General features: G+C 40.6%; 2 protein-coding genes across 9 annotated transcripts in view; one reads left to right on the plus strand and one right to left on the minus strand.

The window, feature by feature from the left end:
* The window catches only part of STRN3 (striatin 3), a 115,855-nt gene extending 109,277 nt beyond the window's left edge, over positions 1 to 6,578 (plus strand). For 7 of the 8 annotated variants that reach the window (XM_050797830.1, XM_050797833.1, XM_050797832.1 and 4 more), the window contains 2 exons: positions 920 to 1,006; positions 1,088 to 2,854. In XM_050797830.1, coding sequence (XP_050653787.1) covers positions 920 to 1,006; positions 1,088 to 1,257 — 257 coding nt within the window. In that variant the 3' untranslated portion in view covers positions 1,258 to 2,854. Of the gene's footprint in view, positions 1 to 919; positions 1,007 to 1,087; positions 2,855 to 6,486 lie in introns of those variants that run through there. The other variant, XR_007727425.1, reaches the window with a different exon arrangement.
* Positions 6,149 to 22,370, minus strand: COCH (cochlin). Its single transcript, XM_050797846.1, has 12 exons — positions 22,304 to 22,370; positions 21,924 to 21,980; positions 21,793 to 21,840; positions 19,168 to 19,324; positions 17,930 to 18,063; positions 17,390 to 17,452; positions 16,096 to 16,140; positions 15,858 to 16,005; positions 11,937 to 12,040; positions 10,962 to 11,188; positions 10,268 to 10,784; positions 6,149 to 6,678 (listed from the first exon to the last, which is right to left on the minus strand). Exons 2-12 carry the CDS (start codon positions 21,955 to 21,957, stop codon positions 6,503 to 6,505), a joined length of 1,653 nt encoding a protein of 550 aa, XP_050653803.1. The 5' UTR covers positions 21,958 to 21,980; positions 22,304 to 22,370; the 3' UTR covers positions 6,149 to 6,502.
* Between the last annotated feature and the right edge of the window lie 760 nt (positions 22,371 to 23,130).

The following is a 23,130-nucleotide window of genomic DNA, read 5'->3' on the forward strand; positions in this document are numbered from 1 at the left end:
ATTTTTTGGTGATTTAGTTTTTGTTAGCCCAGTATATAATATAGTCTTAAGGTCTTTCACTGACACTTTTCCTTCCTTCTCCCCTCCACTCTCCTTCCCTCCCCTCCCCTTCCCTTCTTTTCTTTCTTCTCTTTTCTCTTTCCTTCCCATTTTCCTTTCCTTTCTTGACATTTCTCTTTGTTGCCCAGGCTAACTAGAGTACAGTGGCAACTCACAGGCACAATCATAGTGCACTGCAGCCTTGAACTCCTAGGATGAGGTGATTCCCCAGCCTCAGCCTCCTAAGTAGCTTGGGACTACAGGCACACCTCACCACACTTGGCTTATTTAATTCCAATTTACATGATCTTAAGCCTTTGATGCAATCCATTGTCATTGCTTTACAGTGTCTATCAGATATTGTCAGATACATGTTACACAGATGTCTTTTTTAGGAGTAATTATCAGAGAAAGTTCTGCATTCGAATTAAAATTGTCTTGAAAACATTACTGTAGTGGTGGATGTACTCTTAAAACGTTATGTTAAGTGAAAGAAGCCAGACACAAAAAGCCACATATTGTATGAGTTCACTTATACGAAGCATCCAGAATAGGCCAGTCTATAGAAAGAGTTGATTAGTGGTCAGGGGTTGGAGGGACAAAGAGGAGTGATTGCTTAATTGCATATGGGGTTTCCTTTACCAGTGATGAAAATGTTCTGAACTCTAGAGAATGGTGATGGTTGCATAACCCTGTGAATGTTCTAAAAGACACTGGATTGTGTACTCAAATGTTTATAGTGGTAAATTTTATGTTGTGTATATTTTACCACAATAAAAAAGTTGCTATAATGATTGTTTTATGTCGATGCTATATTGTAGTTTCTGTTCTCTCATTAGTATTTGTGAAAACTTAATCTGTTCTGTTATGTTTTGTTTAGGTAAAATGATCCATTCTATGGTAGCTCACTTGGATGCTGTTACAAGTCTAGCAGTAGATCCTAATGGAATCTATTTGATGTCTGGAAGTAAGTCTTAAAGTCCTGTACTGCCCACAAACTTTATAAAAGATTGTTACTCAGTAACAAATTTTATTTGTTCTTTTATAGGCCATGACTGTTCCATCAGATTATGGAATTTAGACAGCAAGACATGTGTGCAAGAAATAACAGCTCACAGAAAGAAATTGGATGAATCAATTTATGATGTTGCTTTCCACCCGTCAAAAGCATATATAGCTAGTGCAGGAGCTGATGCCCTTGCCAAAGTATTTGTATGAATCAACAAAAACTTGCATCGTAACAAGATTTGCTTGGACAGAAAGAGGGTCTGCATCACTGCCATCAAAAAGGTTACTGATATGACACTACAGGTGGTCTGCCTGGTGAAAGCTATTTGGGGCAGGTACAGATTGGTGGAAATCACACCTTAATGTCAAGCTCATTAAGTTAACTGTAATTACTGTATTTTGTGGGACAAAGAAAAAAGGACTCCAGTATTTGTGGCCTGTACTGGATATGAACTGAGCGTATGTCTGTTTTTAGGTGTCTTTAAGCCAATGTGGAGTCTGATCTTTCAAAAAAAGTTTTTTTTGTTTTTTGGTTTTTTTTCTTTTCTTTTGGACTCTGTGTGCTGCCTTAGGGTTAGGAATGTGGTGCTCTTGTTGGGGGAAGTGAGCTCCAAGAGTAGCTTTTTTTCATCTCTTAGTGATTTTCTGTTTATCGGTTGAATGCCACAGATTCCCTTTTAAACTTATTTTGCTTTAAAAAAAAGAAAAAGAAAAAGAAAATTTAACTTAAAATATTTTAGCATTAGTTGCACAAAATGTTTGGATAAAATTCTAGTTTTTATAAGTCTTTTTATATATTTAGCCTGTCACAACAGTGCTCAAGATTGTATTGAAGTTTTTCTGCATTATACAACCCTAAAACACAGAGATCTCACTGACCCGCTGCCCTGTAACCACTTTCTTTTCCTTCTTTTGCCTAATACAGCTCAGCTAAGTCCTTCCATAAAGATGCTAAATAACTTTCATCATCACATAAATGTCTTCATAAACCAAGGACTATTAAGTGTATTAAAATGAAACAGTGGAGTTTAGTACTCCAAATGAACTCTTAAAGAAAAAAAAACTAATCTTGGCATCCTATCACTATGTGATATTTTGTACATCTTACTGTATTTACAAGTTTATTTATCAAGGATTATCCATCTTGCTAATGGCCTATTATTTATTTCACTTTTTGTTGGTCTTTATATCCTTTTATTAATGTGCTAAAGGAACCTGTATATCTATTTTGGAAATCTTTGAATAGTCTAAAATAGACTAAAAATGGAATATTTTATAGTTTAAATTACAAACCAAGATGGTTCCCCCTAAGATACGTATCTTGGTTTACCATGATTCCAAACAAAACTAACTTGTTTTAAAATATTTGGAGTAAAATTTTATTTGCATTACAAATAGGATACAAAAATAGTTGAATCAGGATACAGAAATCTGCTGTGTTTTGACTAGTTATCCCTGTTTTATTTTTTTAGATGTGCTTAATTTTATGGTGTAACTAAAGATTTTGTTTGTGTAATGCATGATTAAGACAATAAAGTATTTTTTCTAGTCTTCCAAGAAACTTTTCTGATCAGTTTGCGAGTTTTGATGAGTTTTGTAAGGTTTTTGTTTTACAAACTATGAATCAGCAAATTTTTAAGATTGTACCACATAGCAAACATACAGCTGTTGAAAAATAATGTATATAAAATGCATATAATAAATATTAAATTGTGTACCTGTATGTTACTGTTGGCTACATCATTTTGTGTTGAATAATAAAGTGCAATACTTTACTCTCCGTAATTAAACTAGGAAATGGAGATTTCTTAGTGAGTCCTTCATTTTTATGCTGTTCTTTCAAACTTTGTACTACTTATTGATATTCTAATAAGAGTAGATCACTAACACTATTAATAATGTCTAAGTATTTCACCCCACTTGAGGATTAAAAAAAATCTTCCATTAAATTATGCAATGCAAAATAACCCCCAAAAATGCACAGATGCAGTTATAAATAATTTGCTTAGACAACCTGTTTCAATCTGAATTTCAGTTAATGGCAGTGTTGTTCCTATTTGCTATACCTGTTTCTACAAAAAAATTCAGCAAGAAATAAACTACATTGAATATTTAGCTTAGTTGGTGCAAAAGTAATTGCAGTTTTTGCCATTTCTGGCAAAAAAAAAAACCTGTTAAAAGTCATACAAATAATGTTAAACATTAATATTTTGAAACGTGTCTTCAATAAGGTAATATCCTTTGTCTTTGAAGGGAATTGCAGATGAAATTACAAGGGAACACTAGAAAACTTACGAGTAAAATTCAATTTGAATGCTTGCTGCTGTTGCTGGGGGAAAAGGTTACATTGTACACATTGAGAAATTTTGTCATCTACCATAAAAATCTAAGTGGCAATTTTAGTCATTGATGAAAAACAAACTTTTCAAGGTTTTTTTTTTTTTTTTTTGAGATGGAGTGGAGTTTCACACTTGTTGCCCATACTGGAGTGCAATGGTGCAATCTCAGCACACTGCAATCTCCGTCTCCCAGGTTCAAGTGATTCTTGTGCCTCAGCCTCCCAAATAGCTGGGACTACAGGCATGCATCACCACGCCTAGTTAATTTTGTATTTTTAGTAGAGACAGGGTTTTACCATGTTGGTCAGGCTGGTCTCAAAGTCCTGACCTCAGGTGATCCACCCGCCTCGGCCTCCCAAAGTGCTGGGATTACAGGTGTGAGCCACTGCATCCAGCAAATTTTTTTTTAACCATTTTTTTTGTTTCTCTGAACTGAACATTCAACTAAAGAACAAAGTAAAGGGGGTACTTTTCTCCTCTTCTGTTTCTTCTTTTTTGAAATAAAGAATAAGCTTTTCCAAAGCTAGAATTGTTTCTAGCAGCTGTTTCAACCCAGTACATCACAATTGATCTGAAATATAATTATTGGAATGCATAAACATTGATGTATTTTGGAATGTATTAAAACTGAAATGGATAAAAATTAGTATATATATTTTGTTGTTATCTCCTTTGGTTGTATTTTTCTCTGCAGTATTTAGTCTCTTTGGAAGAGACTAAAGGTATGCACAAATAATGTCTTATTTTCATTATGTGTGCTTCCATTTGACACATGGGAAATTGATTTCACTATTAAATAGTACTTTATACAAATCTTAATATGTTGATTTCTTCCCTCAATAGTTAATCATATTCTGCCTCTCATATTTCATGTTGTTTTTCTCATTATTTCAAACTAGGTAACATCCGTTGAAGACTAACATTGCATTTAATGCATTAAGTTATAAATGGGCTAGCATATTTGAAATCTAAGCATGTTTGCTTAAGTTGGATTGTAATACATCTTTCCTTTTTACTCTCTGTCCCCTGTAAATAACCTTTATCCTGATTATGTTTACTTATAAAATTATTGATAGTAACCTACGGTTCTGATTCTGCTCTCTTGCTGCTATTCCCTGGTTACTTCAGGTGACTCAAAACTTGGTCCTTTATAATATAAATTAAAGAAAAAAGCACTTTCTTAAAAGGGCTAATGAGTGGTAGTTGGGTTTTCATTAAAGCTTAATTTTCCAAGGGGTTGTACTCCTAGCTGAGAGTTTTCGGTTTACTTACTGGGGAAAAAGTCATATTATGCTAAACCCAGTTTTTATGATGTTTAATTAAAATTATCCTTGTTACATGATTCAGTCATGTTTGAAGCATTTTATAAAGGGGGAGGTTGTCTTCTGAAACTCCATTTTCAATTTCAAATTTTTATGTAGTGAAAAAGGCAATTCCAGTTCAGTTTTTCCCTGTGTGTACTCCTTTTATTCCTCTTATGCAGGGTATAAAACTGTAAGACTCAAAAGATTTACTGGAGTATATTATTCTGACTGTTTAACACCTTTTTCAGGGGGCTTAGGTGGATGAGAGGAGGAGATAGGACCCGTATTTAGAAAAGACAGGCAAGATGGGATGATAGAGCACCTCTTTCTTTTGGGAGAGGCCTTGGTGAGCTAATCATCTAAGTCATATTAAGGGAGTCCTAATGTTCTCCTTTCACATTAGGATGAAGGGACCAACTTCACAAGCATTTTTAAGTAAAAATGATGTCAATTACAAAACATTTCTGGTGAAGCAAGTACTCAAAAATATTTTATACTATTTAACCAGGTAGTCGCTGTGTATAATGTCTAGAACAGTAGGTATTCAATAAACTTGTGTCTTTTCGTTTTTTTGTTTTGGAGATAGGGTCTTGCTCTGTCACCCAAGCTGGAGTGCAGTGGTGTGATCATGGCTCACTGTAGCGTTGACCTCAGCTCAAGCAGTCCTCCCACCTCAGCCTCCCGAGTAGCTCGGACTACAGGCATGCACCATCCCACCCAGCTAATTTTTTTTTTTTTTCTTTTTTGTAGAGTCAGAGTTCTCACTGTTGCCCAGGCTGGTCTTGAATTCCTGGCCTCAAGCAGTCCTCCCGCTTCAGCCTCCCAAAGTGCTGGGATTACAGGCATGAGCCACTGTGCTTGGCCTCAATAAATAATTGAATCAAAAAATATTCTTGGTATTAATACATGATTTAAAAAACAATTCAGATTGGTCTTTCCACATGAATTTTTACCATATCCTCAGGGGAAACACTTGCAGTAATAAAAGTAAGCCAGCTTACAATCACTCACTAGCAGTTTTATTGCTTAAGTATTCCAATTACATTATTTTTTCTTGCAGTTACTTGAAATGTCTTTAAATGTTTATAAGCAGTCAGTAAATACCAACTTTTAAGTACTTGGGTGACTTAGAATATAAGCCAAATATATCTATATACATATAAAATTAAGGAGAGAAATAGAAAAATACCTGGCAATCCTGCTCTCTTATTCAGTGTGATATTTTTAGTCATAAGTTGTTATGAAAACACACTACAAAAGCAGTTTGATACAGGACTCCTTTCTATACCCAGATTTTATAGTCTGCAGTAATAGCTAGCTATTGTTGATTGATTTTAAGAAAATATCCACTTGGGTCAAAATATGTATACCTGAACCATGTTAAAGAGCTGTGTTCCATTTAAGTTTCTCTTTTCATTTTGCTTATATAATCAATACGGAATGGTTAGAGAAGGAATGTTGCTTTTGGTCTAAGTGTCAGATTCTTTTATTGAGCTATGGAATGTGCATATCTGTACATTTAGTAGGCATGGTTAGAACTCAAGGTTTTAATCCACATTATCTCCTCTTTCCTGAGTTTCTAAGGGCCATGATTATGAAGCCTCAGCAGTGTTTTTAACAAAGTACACTGTAAATTGTAACCAAAAGGCAGTGGCTTTAAAGGAGTGCTTATTTGCCTAAATGGCTGTTGACATATTTAATATAATAGTTTTGTATCTGATTCTAGTATGCTAAAGCATTTCAGTATTATGAGAATACAATTTATACACTGGATCCCCTTGTACTTTTTCTTTCAGTTGTCAAATGTTACCATTATTGCTGGGATTCTAAGAAATCTCTACAAATGCCTCTGATGACATCAGAAACAATCGGTTCTAATCCTGTGAACTCTCTTGTGAAGAAAGCATGAGACTCCTTCGGTTTAGAAGCCATATCTTTCAGGTCATCCAGAGGTGCCCAAGCCACACCAACAGAGAAGATAGTGATTCCTACAATGGAAACATTTTAAAGTGAATAAAAACCAGGTCTATCTAATATATGGAATTATGTCTATATGTTTTCCATACACTGTTATATAGTTGCAGCAAAAACTGCTTACTAATTTCTGGACAATTAAATCCCCCGAACAAATTTAAGTTTTCACAGTCATTGTGACAAGAGTGGCAAAAGAGTGGTCCAAACCAGAAACTCTGCTATATCTGTAACTCACCACATGAACAGGTAAGTCATGATCACTGATAAGAAATATTTGATAAAGTTCAACATCCGTTAATGACGGAACACATCTAATAAACTAGGAATAGAAGAAAACTTTTAACCTGATCCACAGTATCTTTTTAAAAATCCTACAGTAAATGCAGATGGTTAAAATTTTCCATACAAGGTTGGCCTGCATCGAACAGTATACTGGAGTCAGTCACAGTCCATTAAAGCAAGGAAGAAAGGCACCAGAGATGGGATAAGTAAAAGGTAAAAGTGTTCAAAGGTTGTTTGAGGAATGGTGACTAGTCCTCTGATAATGACAAACCCTCTTCCACTTCAATCTTTAATACTGGCAAACTAAAATCAGAAAATGTCAGCCTATAATCCCAAAGCAAAACTAGTGATTAAAAAGTACTACCCAAGAGGGGTCTGTATGAAACTGGAGTAATTTCTTCCAGTTCCATTGAGGTATTCTATTTCCATTCACTTGAGTTACTAGAAGGCTTTTAGTACAACTGTACATTTAGATAGGGTGATGATACATTGGTTGGATTCACCCCAATCCCAATTGTAGAAGTTTTCATTTAATCTTTTTTTTTTTTTTTTTTTTGAGACAGAGTCTGGCTCTGTCGCCCATGCTGGAGTGCAGTGGTACAATCGAGGCTCACTGCAGCCTCAACTTCCTGGGCTCAAATGATCCTCCTCGGCAACCCCATCCTCGAGCAGCTGGGACTGCAGATGTATGCCACCAAGCCCAGCTAATTTTTTAATTTTTTTGTAGAGATGGGGTTTCACCATGTTGTTCAGGCTGGTCTTATCTCAAACTCCAGGGCTCAAGCGATCCATCTGCCTTGGCCTCCCAAAGTGCTGGGATTACAGGCATGAGCCACCACACCGGGCCTCATTTAGCAGATTCTTAGTGTAGAGTACCATCTATCTAATGCTGGGTGCAATTTTCTATAGCTTTTGGAGTTTCTGTAATAGATTTCCTCTACGGATCTAAAGCTTCATCCCCCTTCTAGTGGTACACAGTGCTCAGAGTGGTAAACACCTAAGATACACAGCAGGTTTACATGATGTAAAAGCTACTTGGAACAATTTCCAATTGTTCCAGTCTCCTTTTCCTGACTCCTACTCCCTGGCAAAAAAAAAAAAAAAAAAAAGTCAAAACATTTTTTTCCTCCCCCTCAGTTTTCCTCACTTCTTTTCAGTTCTACATTCTAGTTCAGATTTTTTAGCTCAAGCCCAGCATATAATTACAGTTTTAAAAAATAAAACAATCGCACCACTGTACTCCAGGCTAGGTGACAGAGCAAGACCCTGAAAATAAATAAAAACAGTTGTGATCTAGCCCTAAAATCCTACCCTATTTTCTGGCCTTTGCAACTTTCAATATCACTAAGGGATAATTTTCATGAATCAATTTTGGTGTAGTCCAGCCTTCTGAAGTTTAATGAACCTAATCACTTTATAGCCTGAATATAATCTGTTATCTAAGTTCAGTAAGCTAAGTATTAAGGAACATGAGAGTAAACAGGTCTTTACTTCACAGATTAGTTGCTGATGTATAAAAAATACTTTTTATGCCGGGCGCGGTGGCTCACGCCTATAATCCCAGCACTTTGGGAAGCCGAGGCGGGCAGATCATGAGGTCAGGGGATCGAGACCATCCTGGCTAACACGGTGAAACCCCGTCTCTACTAAAAATACAAAAAAACACTAGCCGGCCGTGGTGGTGTGCGCCTGTAGTCCCAGCTACTCGGAGGCTGAGGCAGGAGAATGGTGTGAACCCAGGAGACGGAGCTTGCAGTGAGCCGAGATTGCGCCACTGCACTCCAGCCTGGGCGACAAAGCGAGACTTCATCTCAAAAAAAAAAAAAAAAACACTTTATAAGCTAGATGTGGAACTTAAGTTGCATATCTTCTCTGTCTTAAGAATAATCTTTCATCAGTATCTGTAAAAATAGGTAAGTACATTGGCAGAGGTACTAATGTGTAGAAAGGAAAAAGGTTATGTCATTAGGAATTAAGTAGGGAAAAGGAGGTACAGAAGAGTATAAAAACAGCAAGTCCATTGATTCTTCCCTCCTGTCACTCAGTTATATCCTCAGAAAGGGAATCTTAGCTTTTTGTTGGTCTATTTGATCTCCGACACATTATGTTAATGTCCTCAGGAACGAGGCCTGTGCCAAAAGTAATATTAAGGTTGGGGTGAGGAAGAAAGAAAAAGAAACACTTCTTATACCCTTTTATAACACCAGAGTGTGTTTTTATTATCTTAAGGGGGAGAAAAAAGGAAGGTTTTTTTTTTCTTTTTGAGACAAAGTCTCCCTCTGTCACCCAGGCTGGAGTGCCATGGCACAATTTCAGCTCACTGCAACCTCAGCCTTCTGGGTTCAAGTGACTCTCGTGCCTCAGCCTCCTCAGTAGCTGGGATTACAGGTGTATGTTACCACACCCGGCTAATTTTTGTATTTTTAGTAGAGATTGGTTTTTACCATGTTGGCCCAGCTGGTCTTGAACTCCTGACCTCAGGTGATCTGCCCACCTCAGCCTCCCGAAGTGCTGGAATTATAGGTGTGAGCCACTGCACGTGGCCAAGGGGGATAGGTAAAGACTATGGGAGACCTTATCTCAGGAAACTCATGCCAGACAAAACTTGACTAAAATAAAAGTTAGGGTTGGGTGCGGTGGCTTATGCCTGTAATCGCAGCACTTTGGGAGGCCGAGGTATGAGGAATGCTTGAGCCCAGGAGTTTGAGACCAGCCTGGGCAACAAAGTGAGACCCCCATCTCTACAAAAAAAAAATTTAAAAATTAGCCAGGCGCAGTGGCATATGCCTGTCGTCCTAGCTACGTGGAAGGCTGACACAGGAGGATTGCTTGAGCCCAATAGTTGGAGGTTGTAGTGAGCTCTGATCATGCCACTGCACTCCAACCTGGTGACAGAGCAACAACCTGTTTCATACACAAGAAAGTTAGGATAAATTACTGAATGGCAGATTCATGGTAGGTTATAAGCTGGCTATTTGGAGATATAGTCCAAGTTTGAGCTAAATGTGAGCACCTGTAACATTTCCTTAACGTGACATGGTTCTCATGACAATTCTCCCAACAATACAGTGGTTAGGAATGTGGACTCTGGAGCCAGAATGCCTGGGTTTGGATCTTGGCCTTGCCACTTACTAGATGTGTCATTTCCAGGAAGTTTGTTTCCTTATCTGTAGAATGAGATTAGTAGGGCTGCTTTGACAGTTACTATTGGGTAAAGCTGCAGGTGTTTGTTCAATGAAATGCTTAAATTTTTATTTACTCCTAAAATTCACTGAACTGTTTTTTCCTGTTCCCTTCTCCTATAAAGAACAAGGACCTTACCTGCGTCATGTGCAGCAGCTGCAGGGCCTTGGACATCATCATAGGACTGCCCATCTGTGACAATTACTAGGAAGTTCTTGTTGGGGCTCTCCCTTATAGGGCCAAACACATTTCTAACAGTAAAGGAAATGGCATCACCAGTAGCTGTTCCACCACTCATATAGCGGATGTTTCTGATAACAGCTAGGACATCCTCTTTGGTGCTATAGTCAGTGAAACTGAACTCCGTGCGCTGATCATAAGTAAACTGTACAGCAGCTATCTTGGCACCAATGTCCGAGATTTCAAAAGTCTTGGCTATGTTGGAAACAAATTCAAGCATGAGGCGGAAATTGCTATCTCCAACACTGCTGGAGCCATCAATTAGAAAGGCAATGTTCACTGAGTTATAACAGGTCTTGCTGCACATCATTTGTTCATGAGTGCACAGCTTCTGTACCAGAGGCTTTACGTATTTTGTGGTGCCAAACCAGTTGGGCATGTGGTAAGAGAAGAAGCCATTATTCCGACAGACAGCCTAATGGGGGAGACAAATAAAAGATATCCAAAAGGATCAAAAGTTGTTTCTTCTTAAAACCTGTGGAAAATCCTGAATGTTACAAGTTAATATAGATAACAGGCAGTCAGCACTGCACTTAGAGGTCCAAAATGGAATACCTATCACTGTAACAGAAGATGACCCTCACCACTTTACCTTGTCAACAAATGTAACATCCTGAACCATTCCCAGTTCTTCAGGAATAGGCTTGGCCACAGAAACTATAAATACATTGACACCAAACTCTCTGGCCACAATGCCTGCTTCCTCGATGTCATCAGAAGGCCAACCATCAATAAATACCACCACCACTTTGGGGATCCCTTTTCTTACTCCAGCATCTACTGTGAAGAATTTCTGAGCAGTATGCTTCAAGGCTTTTCCTAAATTTGAAAAAGAAGCAAACAAGTAGCATTTACCACTGCTCAAACCACATTTCTGTTTCCCTGTAGCATTTGATGCTGCAAAGTTTAAGAATTATATATAGAATTGGCAGTGGGGTGGGGCACACACAAAAAAGAATTATATAGAACCCAGTTCTGTAACAGATGCATCAGCTGGGAAAGTTTAATTATCTACCAGGCCTATTTTTTTCTCTTCACAAACCATATTAGTTCCCCCTCCACCTCCTAGAAGCCTCACATTTGCTTATCCCACATTAATTGCCAGTTAGAAACACAAAACTGATTCCCACTTCTGTGCATGTGCTCTCTATGTAGCCCTTTGGTGACTGATTAGTGCCTCTAAGAAGTCTCTCTTCAGAGTTAACAGTAGTGCTACTCTCATTCTTTCTGCCATGTCTGCATTCATTAGATAAGTCTATTGATCTTCACTTCTTTTTAGCAGTAAAAGAGATACTTCTCCAATGTTATATATCTAGTCAATCCAACATATAAGAATTCTAAATCACCATGCTTTATATTTTTAAAAATAAGAAACATCAACACACTTTAGTATACTTCCCTTATAAATTGAAAATTTATCTCAGATGATCAAATGCAGACCTAGCCAATATTTCAGTTCCAGGAGGATTTCACATCTGCTCATATAAAATAGCATAATACTGTTTTACATGTCTGATCACTGATAACCCTCTCCTATATTACTTCCCAGGTATTGAAGTCTACTTACCTGTATTGGAATTACCCCCTCTGAAACCTACTTCCTTTATGGCAAACAAAACATCTTTGGCTGATGTAAAGTTTTTCAAGTAAAATTCTATTTTGGGATGTTCACTAAGTGGAAGAAAGAAAATGTTACCCAGGGAGAATTAAAAAGGTAAAATAAGCAACATTACATGCCTTAAAAAACAGTTTTAAAACCAGACAACACACAAGTTTCTTTCTTAATTCCACAGTACATAGTCAACTAAGGCATTGCATCCTTACTGGAATTATTGGGGATATTTCAGAGGTGTAACAAAGAATTGCCATATTGAGGATTTATTATATTCTGGATAATAAGTCAAAAGCATAACACATGTATAACCTCATTTCATTATAGCTCTACAAGGTTGGAATTATCCCAATTATGTAAATGAAGAAACTGAGGCTCAGAGCATTTAGGGAGTTTGCCTGATGAAACACAGCTGCATTTTAAGTTCAGGTTGTCTGGCTCCAAAGTCCACGCCTAAACTATATGAAGAACTTGAAATCAGGTTTGGCTCAGAGCCTTGGGTTTAACAGAAGTCCACAGAATTGGGCACTAGGTAGCTAAACTAAATTAGGAAGTGGCTGGGTGTGAAACTAGGGTCTGTTCCATCGTGGGACCCAGAGGCTCTAAGTAGTGTGGATCTATTAACCCAGGTCTCTCTGTTCAGGAGAAACAATTTCACTGATGTGATGGTCAACATTTTTTTAAAAGGAAAAAGGTGAAATGAATTATAAAGTTACAATGTTGAGTTTTTCTTATGATGACAGTGACATTTGTGGACCTTAAAATTATGTGTATTATAAGAGTTTTGTGATCTCATTTCCTATATTTAATATTAAAGGAATTTCAGCTTTTATATAACTACTCTGTGTTCATCAGAGACTGTATTGAGTATAAACAACCAAAGCACAATCTGCTGTGTTTAGATTTCAGATGAGTTGGTATTTCATAGTGCAAAATTTTAAGATCTTAGCATTATCAGTAGCTATTTTATTCAAGATTTTTTCAGGGAGAAGTATAACACTGACTGCATTTCTGCACACATACATGATGGAATATTGGGTCATAAAATCAGATTCCATGGGTTGAAAACCTTTTCACTTGTGGTCACTTTTCAACTATCCAGATTATGACTTAGGAAATTAGTCTTGTTTTTGTATCCTTAATGATATGTTCTGTCCTTTGACTTACATATAAACTTGACAGGGTTTATCTATTCTAATGGTCTTTCTGAAACAGAAAAACTACAAACCAGGAAGTTACAAGAAGCTAGTCTTTGTATGAGTCTACAAGGTAATGAAGCATTGATCTTCAAAAAGAATTGGGTCAAAATAGTCAGAAAAAAGTATCAGACAAAAAGTATTGCAGGGGAATTTGCCTCATGGGATGTTAAAATGTGCAAGAAAACTATGATAATTAAAGAAGTGCAGAAAAAATATGTAAAGATTAGCATATGAATCAAAGAAATAGACTTGCTCAAACTTAGGTATAAATATGATACTATAAGTCAATGAAACAAGGAACCCACTTTTTTAAGGGTGAGAGACAAATGGTTAAATTATGTAAAAAGAGTTAAATTTTCTTCTCATGCCAAAAAAATTATATCTAAACTAAGAGCAGAGCCACTTGTAAAAAATAACATAGATGAAATGCAAATTAATATTTGTAATAGCATTGTTTATACATCCTTATACACTGCTGATAGTAATTTAAACTAGTTCACCTTTCTAGGAAGCAATTTTGCTATTTATTTGTTTTTTTAGAGATGGGGTCTTGCTCTGTTGTCCAGGCTGGAGTGTAGTGGTGCCATCATAGCTCTCTGCAGCCTTGAACTCCTGGGCTTGAGATCCTCACACCTCAGCCTCCTGAGCAGCTGGCACTACAAGCATGAGCCACTGTGCATGGCTCAATTTCACTATTTATATCAGAGGCTTTAAGTCAGAACCTCACTTGTAGAAATCTAATGTGATAAAATAATCAGAGATGGGCACAAAGATAATATAAGGATGTTCATCACAGTGTAGTGTGTAATGTAGTGAAAAAACAAAAGAATGGCTAAATAATTATGCAGAGGAATATTATGAAATATTTTTGATGAATATTTATGATATGAGAAAATGCTCAAAATACTAAAGGATGAAAAAAACAGGATGCAAGGCATTTTTTATAGTCTGAGCTTTTAAAAAATAATACAGTCAAATATTTCCTTAAAATACTGAAGGGGCCAGGCGTGGTGGCTCACACCTGTAATCCTAGTACTTTGGGAGGCCGAGGCAGGTGGATCACCTGAGGTTAGGAGTTCTAGCCAACATGGTGAAACCTTGTCTCTACTAAAAATACAAAAATTAGCCAGGCATGGTAGTGCACACCTGTAATCCCAGCTACTCAGGAGGCTGAGGCAGGAGAATCGCTTGAACCTGGGAGGTGGAGGTTGTAGTGAGCAGAGATCGCGCCAATGCATTCCAGGCTCGTTGACAGAGCAAAACTCCATCTCAAAAGAAAAAAAAAAAAAAAAAAAAAGTACTGAAGGGAAATAAAACATTTTATAGTAATTATCTCTAGGGCATATGATTTAGGGAATTTCTTTTTTTGTGCTTTATGTATTTTCAAGCTTTCTACAATAAGCATATTCTATATGCTAAAAGCTAAATATATATTTTTTGTTTGTTTGAAACAGAGTCTTGCTCTGTCACCCAGGCTGGAGTGCAGTGGCGTGATCTCGGCTCACTGCAAGCCCCACTTCCCAGGTTCATGCCATTCTCCTGCCTCAGCCTCCCGAGTAGCTGGGACTACAGGCGCCCGCCAGTACTCCTGACTAATTTTTTTTGTATTTTTAGTAGAGAAGGGGTTTCACCATGTTAGCCAGGATGGTCTCGATCTCCTGACCTCATGATCTGCCTGCCTCGGCTTCCCAAAGTGCTGGGATTACAGGCGTGAGCCACTGCCTGGCCAGCAATTAATACAATTTTTAAATGAATAAAATAGAAAGGTCATGCTTCAGATCACCAACCAAGAGAATATGGAAAGAGCTAAAAAGCATAACAGAATAGGGAGGTGGAATAGACATATCACTGCTTCTTCCTTCAGAAAAGAGAAATTAGGAATTGAGCAGAGTAGATAAGCAGAGGTGACTTGTGTAAGCAACAGGACTCTCCAATCTACCTTCTTGTTCTTATATAGATAGCGCACAGTTTTCTAAATTCTTTTATTCCAAAAAGAAGGCACTCAGAACTACTCAGTCTGCCCAGGCAGTCTTAGATCCTGAACTTACAGTTTAGGAATCCAGTGTTTCCATAACTCAAAATGTTTATACTGAATTGACATGTACCCACTAAAAGGATTGATCATTTGTCATCATTCAAGACATCATTGAAATCGCCTCTCATTTTATTTATTTATTTATTTATTTATTTTTGAGACATAGTCTCTCTGTTGCCCAGGTTGGAGTGCAGTGGTGCAATCTTAGCTCACTGCAACCTCTGCTTCCCGAGTTCAAGTGATTCTCCTGCCTCGGCCTCCCAAGTAGCTAGGATTACAGGCGCATGCCACCACGTCTGGGTAATTTTTGTATTTTTAGTAGAGACTGGGTTTCACATGTTGGCCAGGCTGGTTTCAAACTCCTGACCTCAGGTGATCCACACACCCACCTTGGCCTCCAAAGTGCTGAGATTACAGACATGAGCCACTGCGCCCAGCCTCATTTGATTTTGAATGTATCCAACACAAAGAAATGATCAATGTTTGAGGTGATGGATATGCTAATTGCTCTGATTTGATCACTATACATTGTATGTATGAAACCATTACTATGTACCCCATAAGTATATATAATTATTATGTGTCAATTACAAAATAAATACATAATTTTTAAAAAATCTCCCATTTTAACAAGGTTGGTACCTGGCTTGAACAAGACCCACATGTGGTCCTTCTGTTCCAATTCCCAACATTAGAGCCACTTTTCCAACAAAATTCTTCTGTAAATTAAATCGGCGCTGCCCAATGTTAAAGCTTCCATCAATCAGAAATGCAATGTCTGCTTTACAATCTGTGAACAACCAAACCAGTCCCCTCGTTAGCAGTCTCAGGAGGAGGGAGGGAAAATGCTGCCTTCCCAAATGGAGATCTTGATTCTTACCTTTATTGCCAGTTTTCTTCTCAGGTGTTTTCTTTAGTCGTTTACCTGAAATAAAAGATGCACTTGGCATTAACAAAAGACAGTTACATAGCAAGAAACCCACATGGGGAGAAGCCCATAACAACAGAGTGCCATTCTCGAAAGGACTTTTTCAAAAAATTTAATTTCCTCAGGATTTTCTGGACTAGGGAAAGCAATGACTCAACAAATAAACAAATCAGTATGTAGGCCTACATATTTGATATGCCTCTAATCCAGGACTTTGATCCCAAACCCACAGGTGAGGCAGGAACTCAACATTAGATCCTAATGTTCTTAATATCTTTGACTTTAAAACTGCCATAGTCATACAAAAGGGGTTCCCTGGCTATTTCTTTTTTTTTTTTTTTTTTTTGAGATGGAGTCTTGCTCATCACCCAGGCTGGAGCGCAATGGCGCGATCTCGGCTCACTGCAAGCTCCGCCTCCTGGGTTCAAGCCATTCTCCTGTCTCAGCCTCCCGAGTAGCTGGGACTACAGGCGCCTGCCACCTCGCCCGGCTAATTTTTTGTATTTTTAGCAGAGATGGGGTTTCACTGTGTTGGCCAGGATGGTCTGGATCTCCTGACCTCGTGATCCTCTCGCCTCGGCCTCCCAAAGTGCTGGGATTACAGGCGTGAGCCACCACGCCCAGCCCTATTTCTTATAATAGACACACATTCCTTATTCACATGACAGTGCAGTAATTAAAGGAATTTAATGAAGCAAACGGAACTGGAAGTTCATGGTATTTGACCAGTTCTGAGGCGTGGTTTATCAAATCTGGGAGAAAATAGGACTTTAAGAGAATTACTAGGCTGGCTGCAGTGGCTCATGCCTGTAATCCCTGAACTTTGGGAGGCTGAAGTGGGAGGACTGCATGAGGTCAGGAGTTCAAACCAGCCTGGGCATCATAGCTAGTCCTCTGTCTCTACAAAAAAGTAAAAAAATTAGCTGGGTGTGGTGGCATGTGCCTGTAGTACCACCTACTCAGGAGGCCAAGGTGAGAAGGTTGCTTGAGTCTAGGAGTTTAAGGCTGCAGTGAGCTATGATTGCACCACTGCACTCCAGCCTGAGCAATAGAAGGAGACCCTGTCTTTAAAATATATACATAAAATTGAATGTTTCTATATGTAATATACCAGTAAACTTAAGACATTTGCTTTGTTTCTCTTTAATACCAACTTTCTTTAAGCAAAGCTTCTACCAACAACACATTTATTCATAACTTCCAAATGCTGTGCTGGCAACTAGGAGATAGGTTTCATAGTTCATACCTGTTGGTGGATGTGCTGTGGACACAGCTTGTCCTGTGGCCTCCTGTGTACTACTTTTGCCTTCTGTTAAAATAAAAATAAGCTTACTTTTTCCTTTTCCTTCTTTACCAAAGTATTATGAATGTAATTTAGGGCTCTCTACGATGACAAATGTAACAGGGTAATGGTGATTGTAGTTACAAACATCCTACTGCATGCTAATTTCAGAGAACCAAAATGCTTATCCATTATATCTTCAAAGGATCATCAAAAATGAATTCAGTAGTTTTTCAGTTCCTTGGTAAGTGTCCGGGCATTCTGACAGCAGATAATTCAAGTTTCTATTGCCATCATCTGCCAGTAAGATTGTCTTCTATTCACCCATATTTGGCTTCAGTGGGTACTTGACCCCTCAGTCTAACCTACAGTTTACCTCTATAGGTCAACTTCAGTCTTGATCACAGGTTTTTCCATCAAGGTTAAAGAGGCTGAGCTAAAAAAAGCAGAAAACTTTTGGGGGGTGGGAGAATATTACAGGATGAGAACAGTAATTATACCTACTAGTTACTGTGAAAGAAGCAGACCATCTAGAAAGCATTTGAGACTGGATGCCATTGGCATCTACTGAGGAATAGTTTTCTCGGCCAGGTAGGCTGTAGACTCGTACAGGTCCCCCTGAGTTGCTGATTACTCCCCTGCAACACAAGAATAGCAGCTGAGATGCTATCCACACTTTTTTCAGGGCATCCCACTGACTTATAGTGCCATGTTGTATCTATTGCTTTGATTAATCAAGAAAATAGCTCATCAGGGAAGTCATCAAAATATTCTGCTTATTCTGTTTGTTTGTTTGTTTATTTATTTATTTATTTATTTGATGGAGTCTCGCTCTGTAGCCCAGGCTGGAGTGCAGTGGCGTGATCTCGGTTCACTGCAACCTCCACCTCCCGGGCTGCGATTGTCCTGCCTTAGCCTCCCAAGTAGCTGGGATTTACAGGCGTGCATCACCACGCCTGGCTAATTTTTGTATTTTTAGTAGAGACAGGGTTTCACTATGTTATCTAAGTCTTGAACTCCTGACCTCAAGTGATCTGCCTGCCTCAGCCTCCCAAAGTGGTGGGATTACAGGCATGAGCCACCACTCCCAGCTGCTGCTAGCCTTTTAAAAACTTGCTTACACAAGAGCAAAATTTGCCTGGAAAAAATCGTTTTGTGCTGTCGAACTTCCTAAGTGTTGATAAGAACACATTTGTAATATCTTGTTACCTACAACTTAGAAATTCAGAGCACCAAACAATTTTCCTAAGATACTCTCTTTAACTACATGCCCTTGGACTGACTGTTTTTAGGAGTATTATACTGGCTATTCTACTACAGGATAGCTTGGCACTTGCTAACAATAGTCACCTGGGGCAAGATACTTGACAACTCTCTGAGTTCAGTTTCTTTATCTGTAACTGGAGTAAAATTCTACCTATCTGGTCAAGTTGTGGTGGAAGTTAAAACAATAGCTGGCACATAGTAATAACTCAGTAACATATCACATGATTAGGAATGTTTTGGAATCACAGCAATCTAGCCATCAAGAAGTAATGCAATTTGCCTTTTGTGAGAAAGCTTTCCATGTGTATTTTGTGTTTCAAGTATATCCAGGAGAACCTTGAAAATATATCCATTTTCTATGGCCACAATGGCACCAAAAGAAAGAATGCAGGGAAGAAAGGGATCCAGATGGCTAAAGCAGGAAAGGAAATAATCATGTTTGCATTTCTCTCCCACCCTGGTGTGTTTGGGCTTACCTGTGGACAGCAGCCCCACATATGCTCGATACAGAAGCATATACTATGTTCCCATACACAGAGAATTCCTCAAGAGGGCAGCCCCCTGGGCAGAGGACATCAGCTTTCTCTTTCCTGATGTCCAAGCCTCTGGTAAAACACGTGATAGCAATGGGAGCTGAAGAGAAAGGAGATAATATTGTAAGCATTCTTAGGACTTCTTGGGGCATAGTGGTGGGGAGACTACCGTGTGAGATTTAAGTTTTACTTCCCTAATTTCTACTCTTCTAGTTATGAATATTGACTTATATACCATTCCATACCATTCCAGATTTTGGCAAACCACAAGGTTGTTTTCCAATTTAATATAGTCCCCAGCCACTGTAAAAGTCTAATGTGAAAGTTCTGGGTTTTTATTTTGTTTTTGTTTTTGAAATGGGGACTTGCCAAGTTGCCCAAGCTAGGCTCAAATTCCCGAGCTCAAGTGATCCATCTATACCTCCTTAGTAGCTGGGATTACAGGTGTGCCACTGTGCCTGGCTTCTCAGTTCTTAATCAGGTTGGAAATATATAATTGGAACTATATCTGAAGTAGAAAATAAAGGTCATTTAATACTTATTAACTATAGAAATACAAAAAATCTTGGCTGGGCTTGGTGACTCATGCCTATAATCCCAGCACTTTAGCAGGCCAAGACAAGAGGATCTGCTTGAGTCCAGGAGCTCAAGACCAACCTGGACAACATAGCGAGACTTCATCTCTTCTAAAAAAAAGAAAAAAATTTTTTTAAATGGCCACACGTGGTGGTGTATGCCTGTACTCTCAGCTACTGAGAGGCTGAGGTGGGAGGATTGCTTGAGCCCAGGAGTTCGAGCTTACCGTGAGCTATGATTGCATCACTGCACTCCATCCTGGGTGACAGAATAAGATCTTGTCTCGAGAAGGAAAAAAAATTTTTTTAAATCTCAACTGTGATGACACTGTGTACATAGTTGCTTGAGGTAAAAATAGTAAATCTGGATCGAACCTTTGTGGAACATTTTCATAGACATGTGCACAAATCAAAGCCATCCTTTCCTGCATAGGACCATTTATCTTAGCCTACAAATGCAGATCCTTAAAATCACACATTAAGGGAACCAACAAAAAGATGTTTAGATTCACAGAAAGTTATTTAACTCGATTGTTCATCTTATAGATGAGAAAATTAAAGCCGTGGGGTTAATTTGCCCAAACAACATTCTACAACTCCCGAAGGACAGAAAACAGAAAAGTGAATCCCTTCAGAATAGAGCATTTTTATCTTAATTGAACCTGATTATTTCTGCTCCAGATCTGTCCAAAGAGATTTATCAAGGAGTGAATGCATTTTTAGAAAGCACTGTTAATATTCTCAAGTTTTACACTGTCAACCTAACAAAGAATCAAAGTTTTTACTATAAATGATGCTAGGAAGAGACAAGCTCTTGGCATCAAGTAACAACATAATACAACACGTTAATCTGTGAATTTACTGTCGATACTAAATTGAGATTAATGTTATTAAATGCTATTTTTCAAACATGGGAAATTGTAGTTATCCAAACCTTTCTAAAACATGTATTCATTTCAAAAACCTTTTTTCCAGGGCAGAGGAATACTTTCTGGTCATACTGTTCAACTGAGTACCTTGCCTGTGAAAAACACCCTCCTCTGTGCCCTTTGTGGTGACAGGTACCCTGGACTTTACATTCCATGGAAGAGAAGGAAGGATGCAGGCGCAATGCCCATTTCTTAGCTCTGAAACAGTCTGAAGAGCTGAGAGGTTAAAATCCTTACCCTCAAACAGCCTCATACCTATCATCAAACAGCCTTAATCCTTCCTCCCATTTTCCGCTGAGGTGGGGGCGGCATCAGAATCCGGTGCCGAGACCGACCGCCTTTAGTTGCGAACACTGACTTTTGTTAAGTGGAGCGGGAAAAACACAGCCATGTGGGATACTTACCCTCATTCCTACTTTCAAGGAAAACAAACGGTAGCTCTTAGGAAAGCGTTGCCTTTTACACTGTAGAAAATACACCAAACCACACGCCCATACCCGGACCTCCACACGTGGTACAAACTTTTTAGACTCTCACGTGTAGAATGAGACCGCAAGTGCTTCTGATTATAGGGGTTACACCTAGAAACATAGCTAGCGAGTCAAACAAGGTGGGACAGCAACGTTCACCCCCCTCTCTCTCCGCTACGGCAACCTCAAGTCGGGTCTGGGCGGCTTCTCCTCCACCCCAAATGCAGCGGAGCCCGGGACGGGTGCGCCTCGGTGAGGCTCAAGGAGTCCTCCTTCCTTGACCTCCTGCTGCTGGCGCTCGGCGGGCCCGGGGTCTGGAGCTGTGGGTGGGACTGGAGGAGGCGTTCTTCCTAATGCTCTAGGAGAACGTCCCCCCACCGGACCCCAGAGGCCCCCTACCATGGGAGAAACAGGTGAGCAAGAGCAGATCGGCTGCAGGGGTTAACGCGGGCGCGCCACGCGGCGGCTCCAACCTCCGCGCCTTCCATCTCGGGCTCTCTGGCCGAGGCCCAGGGGGCTGGATCTGAGTCCCGTTTGTACCCGCGGGGCTCAGCCCCTGCGACCGCCTGGACGCACCCCAACTCCCCGACTCACCGGCTCCCTCGCTGCCCGCGGGCCCCGGCAGCAGCAGCAGACACACACCTGCGAAGAGAAAAGCGCGAGGGCTGGCTCCAGCCTCCACCCAGCGGAGCAAGGGGCCGGGGTCGTCAGGGGCGCACACCCACCAAGGCTGAGAGCCGGGATCCAGGCTGCGGACATGGTGACTGAGAGGCTGCTTAGACCTGGGAGAGAGGGAGAATGCAGGCAAGGCCAGGGTGCGGGAGGCCCCGCGCGTCACCTCAGAGCCCCGCACCCCTCGGACCCCCGGGCGCGGCGCAGAGGAGAGAAGACACCGACGACCCGCTGCTCCAGGCCAGTGCCCCTCTAGGTCTGGAGGAGGCTCCTCGGCGGCAAATCGAACCAAACCCAGGATCGGTGTGCTACCCCGCACCGCGGGGAGGCGGGGGCGCCAATACGAAGACAGACAGGCTAGGAGCGACAAAGAAACAGGGACAGAGGCGTCAGGGATCCCTCTCACCCGCGCCCGCCGCCCGGGGCTCCGCACCTGTGCGAGATCCACCCGGCTGCGCCCGAGTGCGGAAGCCACGGCCCCAGTGGCCGCTATAAAGGCTGGGCCGCGCGCATGAGCACTGTGCGGGGGGCGCGGGAGGGCGCGGGAGCCGATCCCCCAGGGCCGGGCGGCGACCTTCCAGCTCCGCCTTCGCCCCCTGCCGGCCCCGGGGTGAGGCCGGCGCGGAGGCGCCTCCTCCAGCAGCGCGGGCTTGGCCACCTGGACGCGGCGCGGGTCCCTAGAGGGGGCACGAAGGTCCCCGCGCCGGCGTCTCAACGAGTGCGGAAGGCCGGCGGCCCCGACGGCGGGAGCAGCAGCCTTGCCAGCCCGGCTCTGCGGGGACCAGGGCTGCTGAGGCAGCGGTGGCAGCTACCCAGGCCCTCCCACCCCCCACTTCCCACCCACTACCCCTCGAGGCCCGGGGCTTCTGATAGCTGCCAAATCCGCGCGGCCTGAGAACCGAACTTCCCAACTTGGTGCTCTGGTGGAAACGGAGTTCCTACTTCTGAAGTAAAACCACCCTGGGTTTGGTAAACGCATGCCGCGTTTTCGTTAGAAATCCTGTCAACTGACTGCTAGCTCGTTGGACCTTAGGGATTCGGCCTTTGGCCTTCGTTTCTGCTGGAGTCCTACTTTCCCCAGTGGTTCCATTTGCGCTCCTGCCTAAAGCCACGCGTGTGAGGTGGCCCAGACCTCGGCAGCCGGTACCTTTGCTTCTTTTTCACCTCAGGAAGAATTTACGCCTGATTGCCTTTCCAAATTCCCAGACTTGGTGTTTTGTGACTACACAGAATCTCAGATTTGATAATGTGTTCTTCTCC

This window comes from Macaca thibetana, chromosome 7 (genome assembly GCF_024542745.1).
Source record: "Macaca thibetana thibetana isolate TM-01 chromosome 7, ASM2454274v1, whole genome shotgun sequence".
In the NCBI taxonomy this organism is placed as follows: domain Eukaryota; kingdom Metazoa; phylum Chordata; class Mammalia; order Primates; family Cercopithecidae; genus Macaca; species Macaca thibetana.

Bases quoted from the DNA above. Each gene is read 5' to 3' on its own strand.
- COCH (XM_050797846.1), bottom strand. From the start codon at position 21,957: ATGTCCGCAGCCTGGATCCCGGCTCTCAGCCTTG. The intron at 18,064-19,167 runs GTAAGCCCAAAC...CTTGTGTTGCAG, and splicing joins TGTGGGGCTGCTGTCCACAG to GGGAGTAATCAGCAACTCAG. The intron at 16,006-16,095 runs GTAAGAATCAAG...GGTTGTTCACAG, and splicing joins GAAGAAAACTGGCAATAAAG to ATTGTAAAGCAGACATTGCA.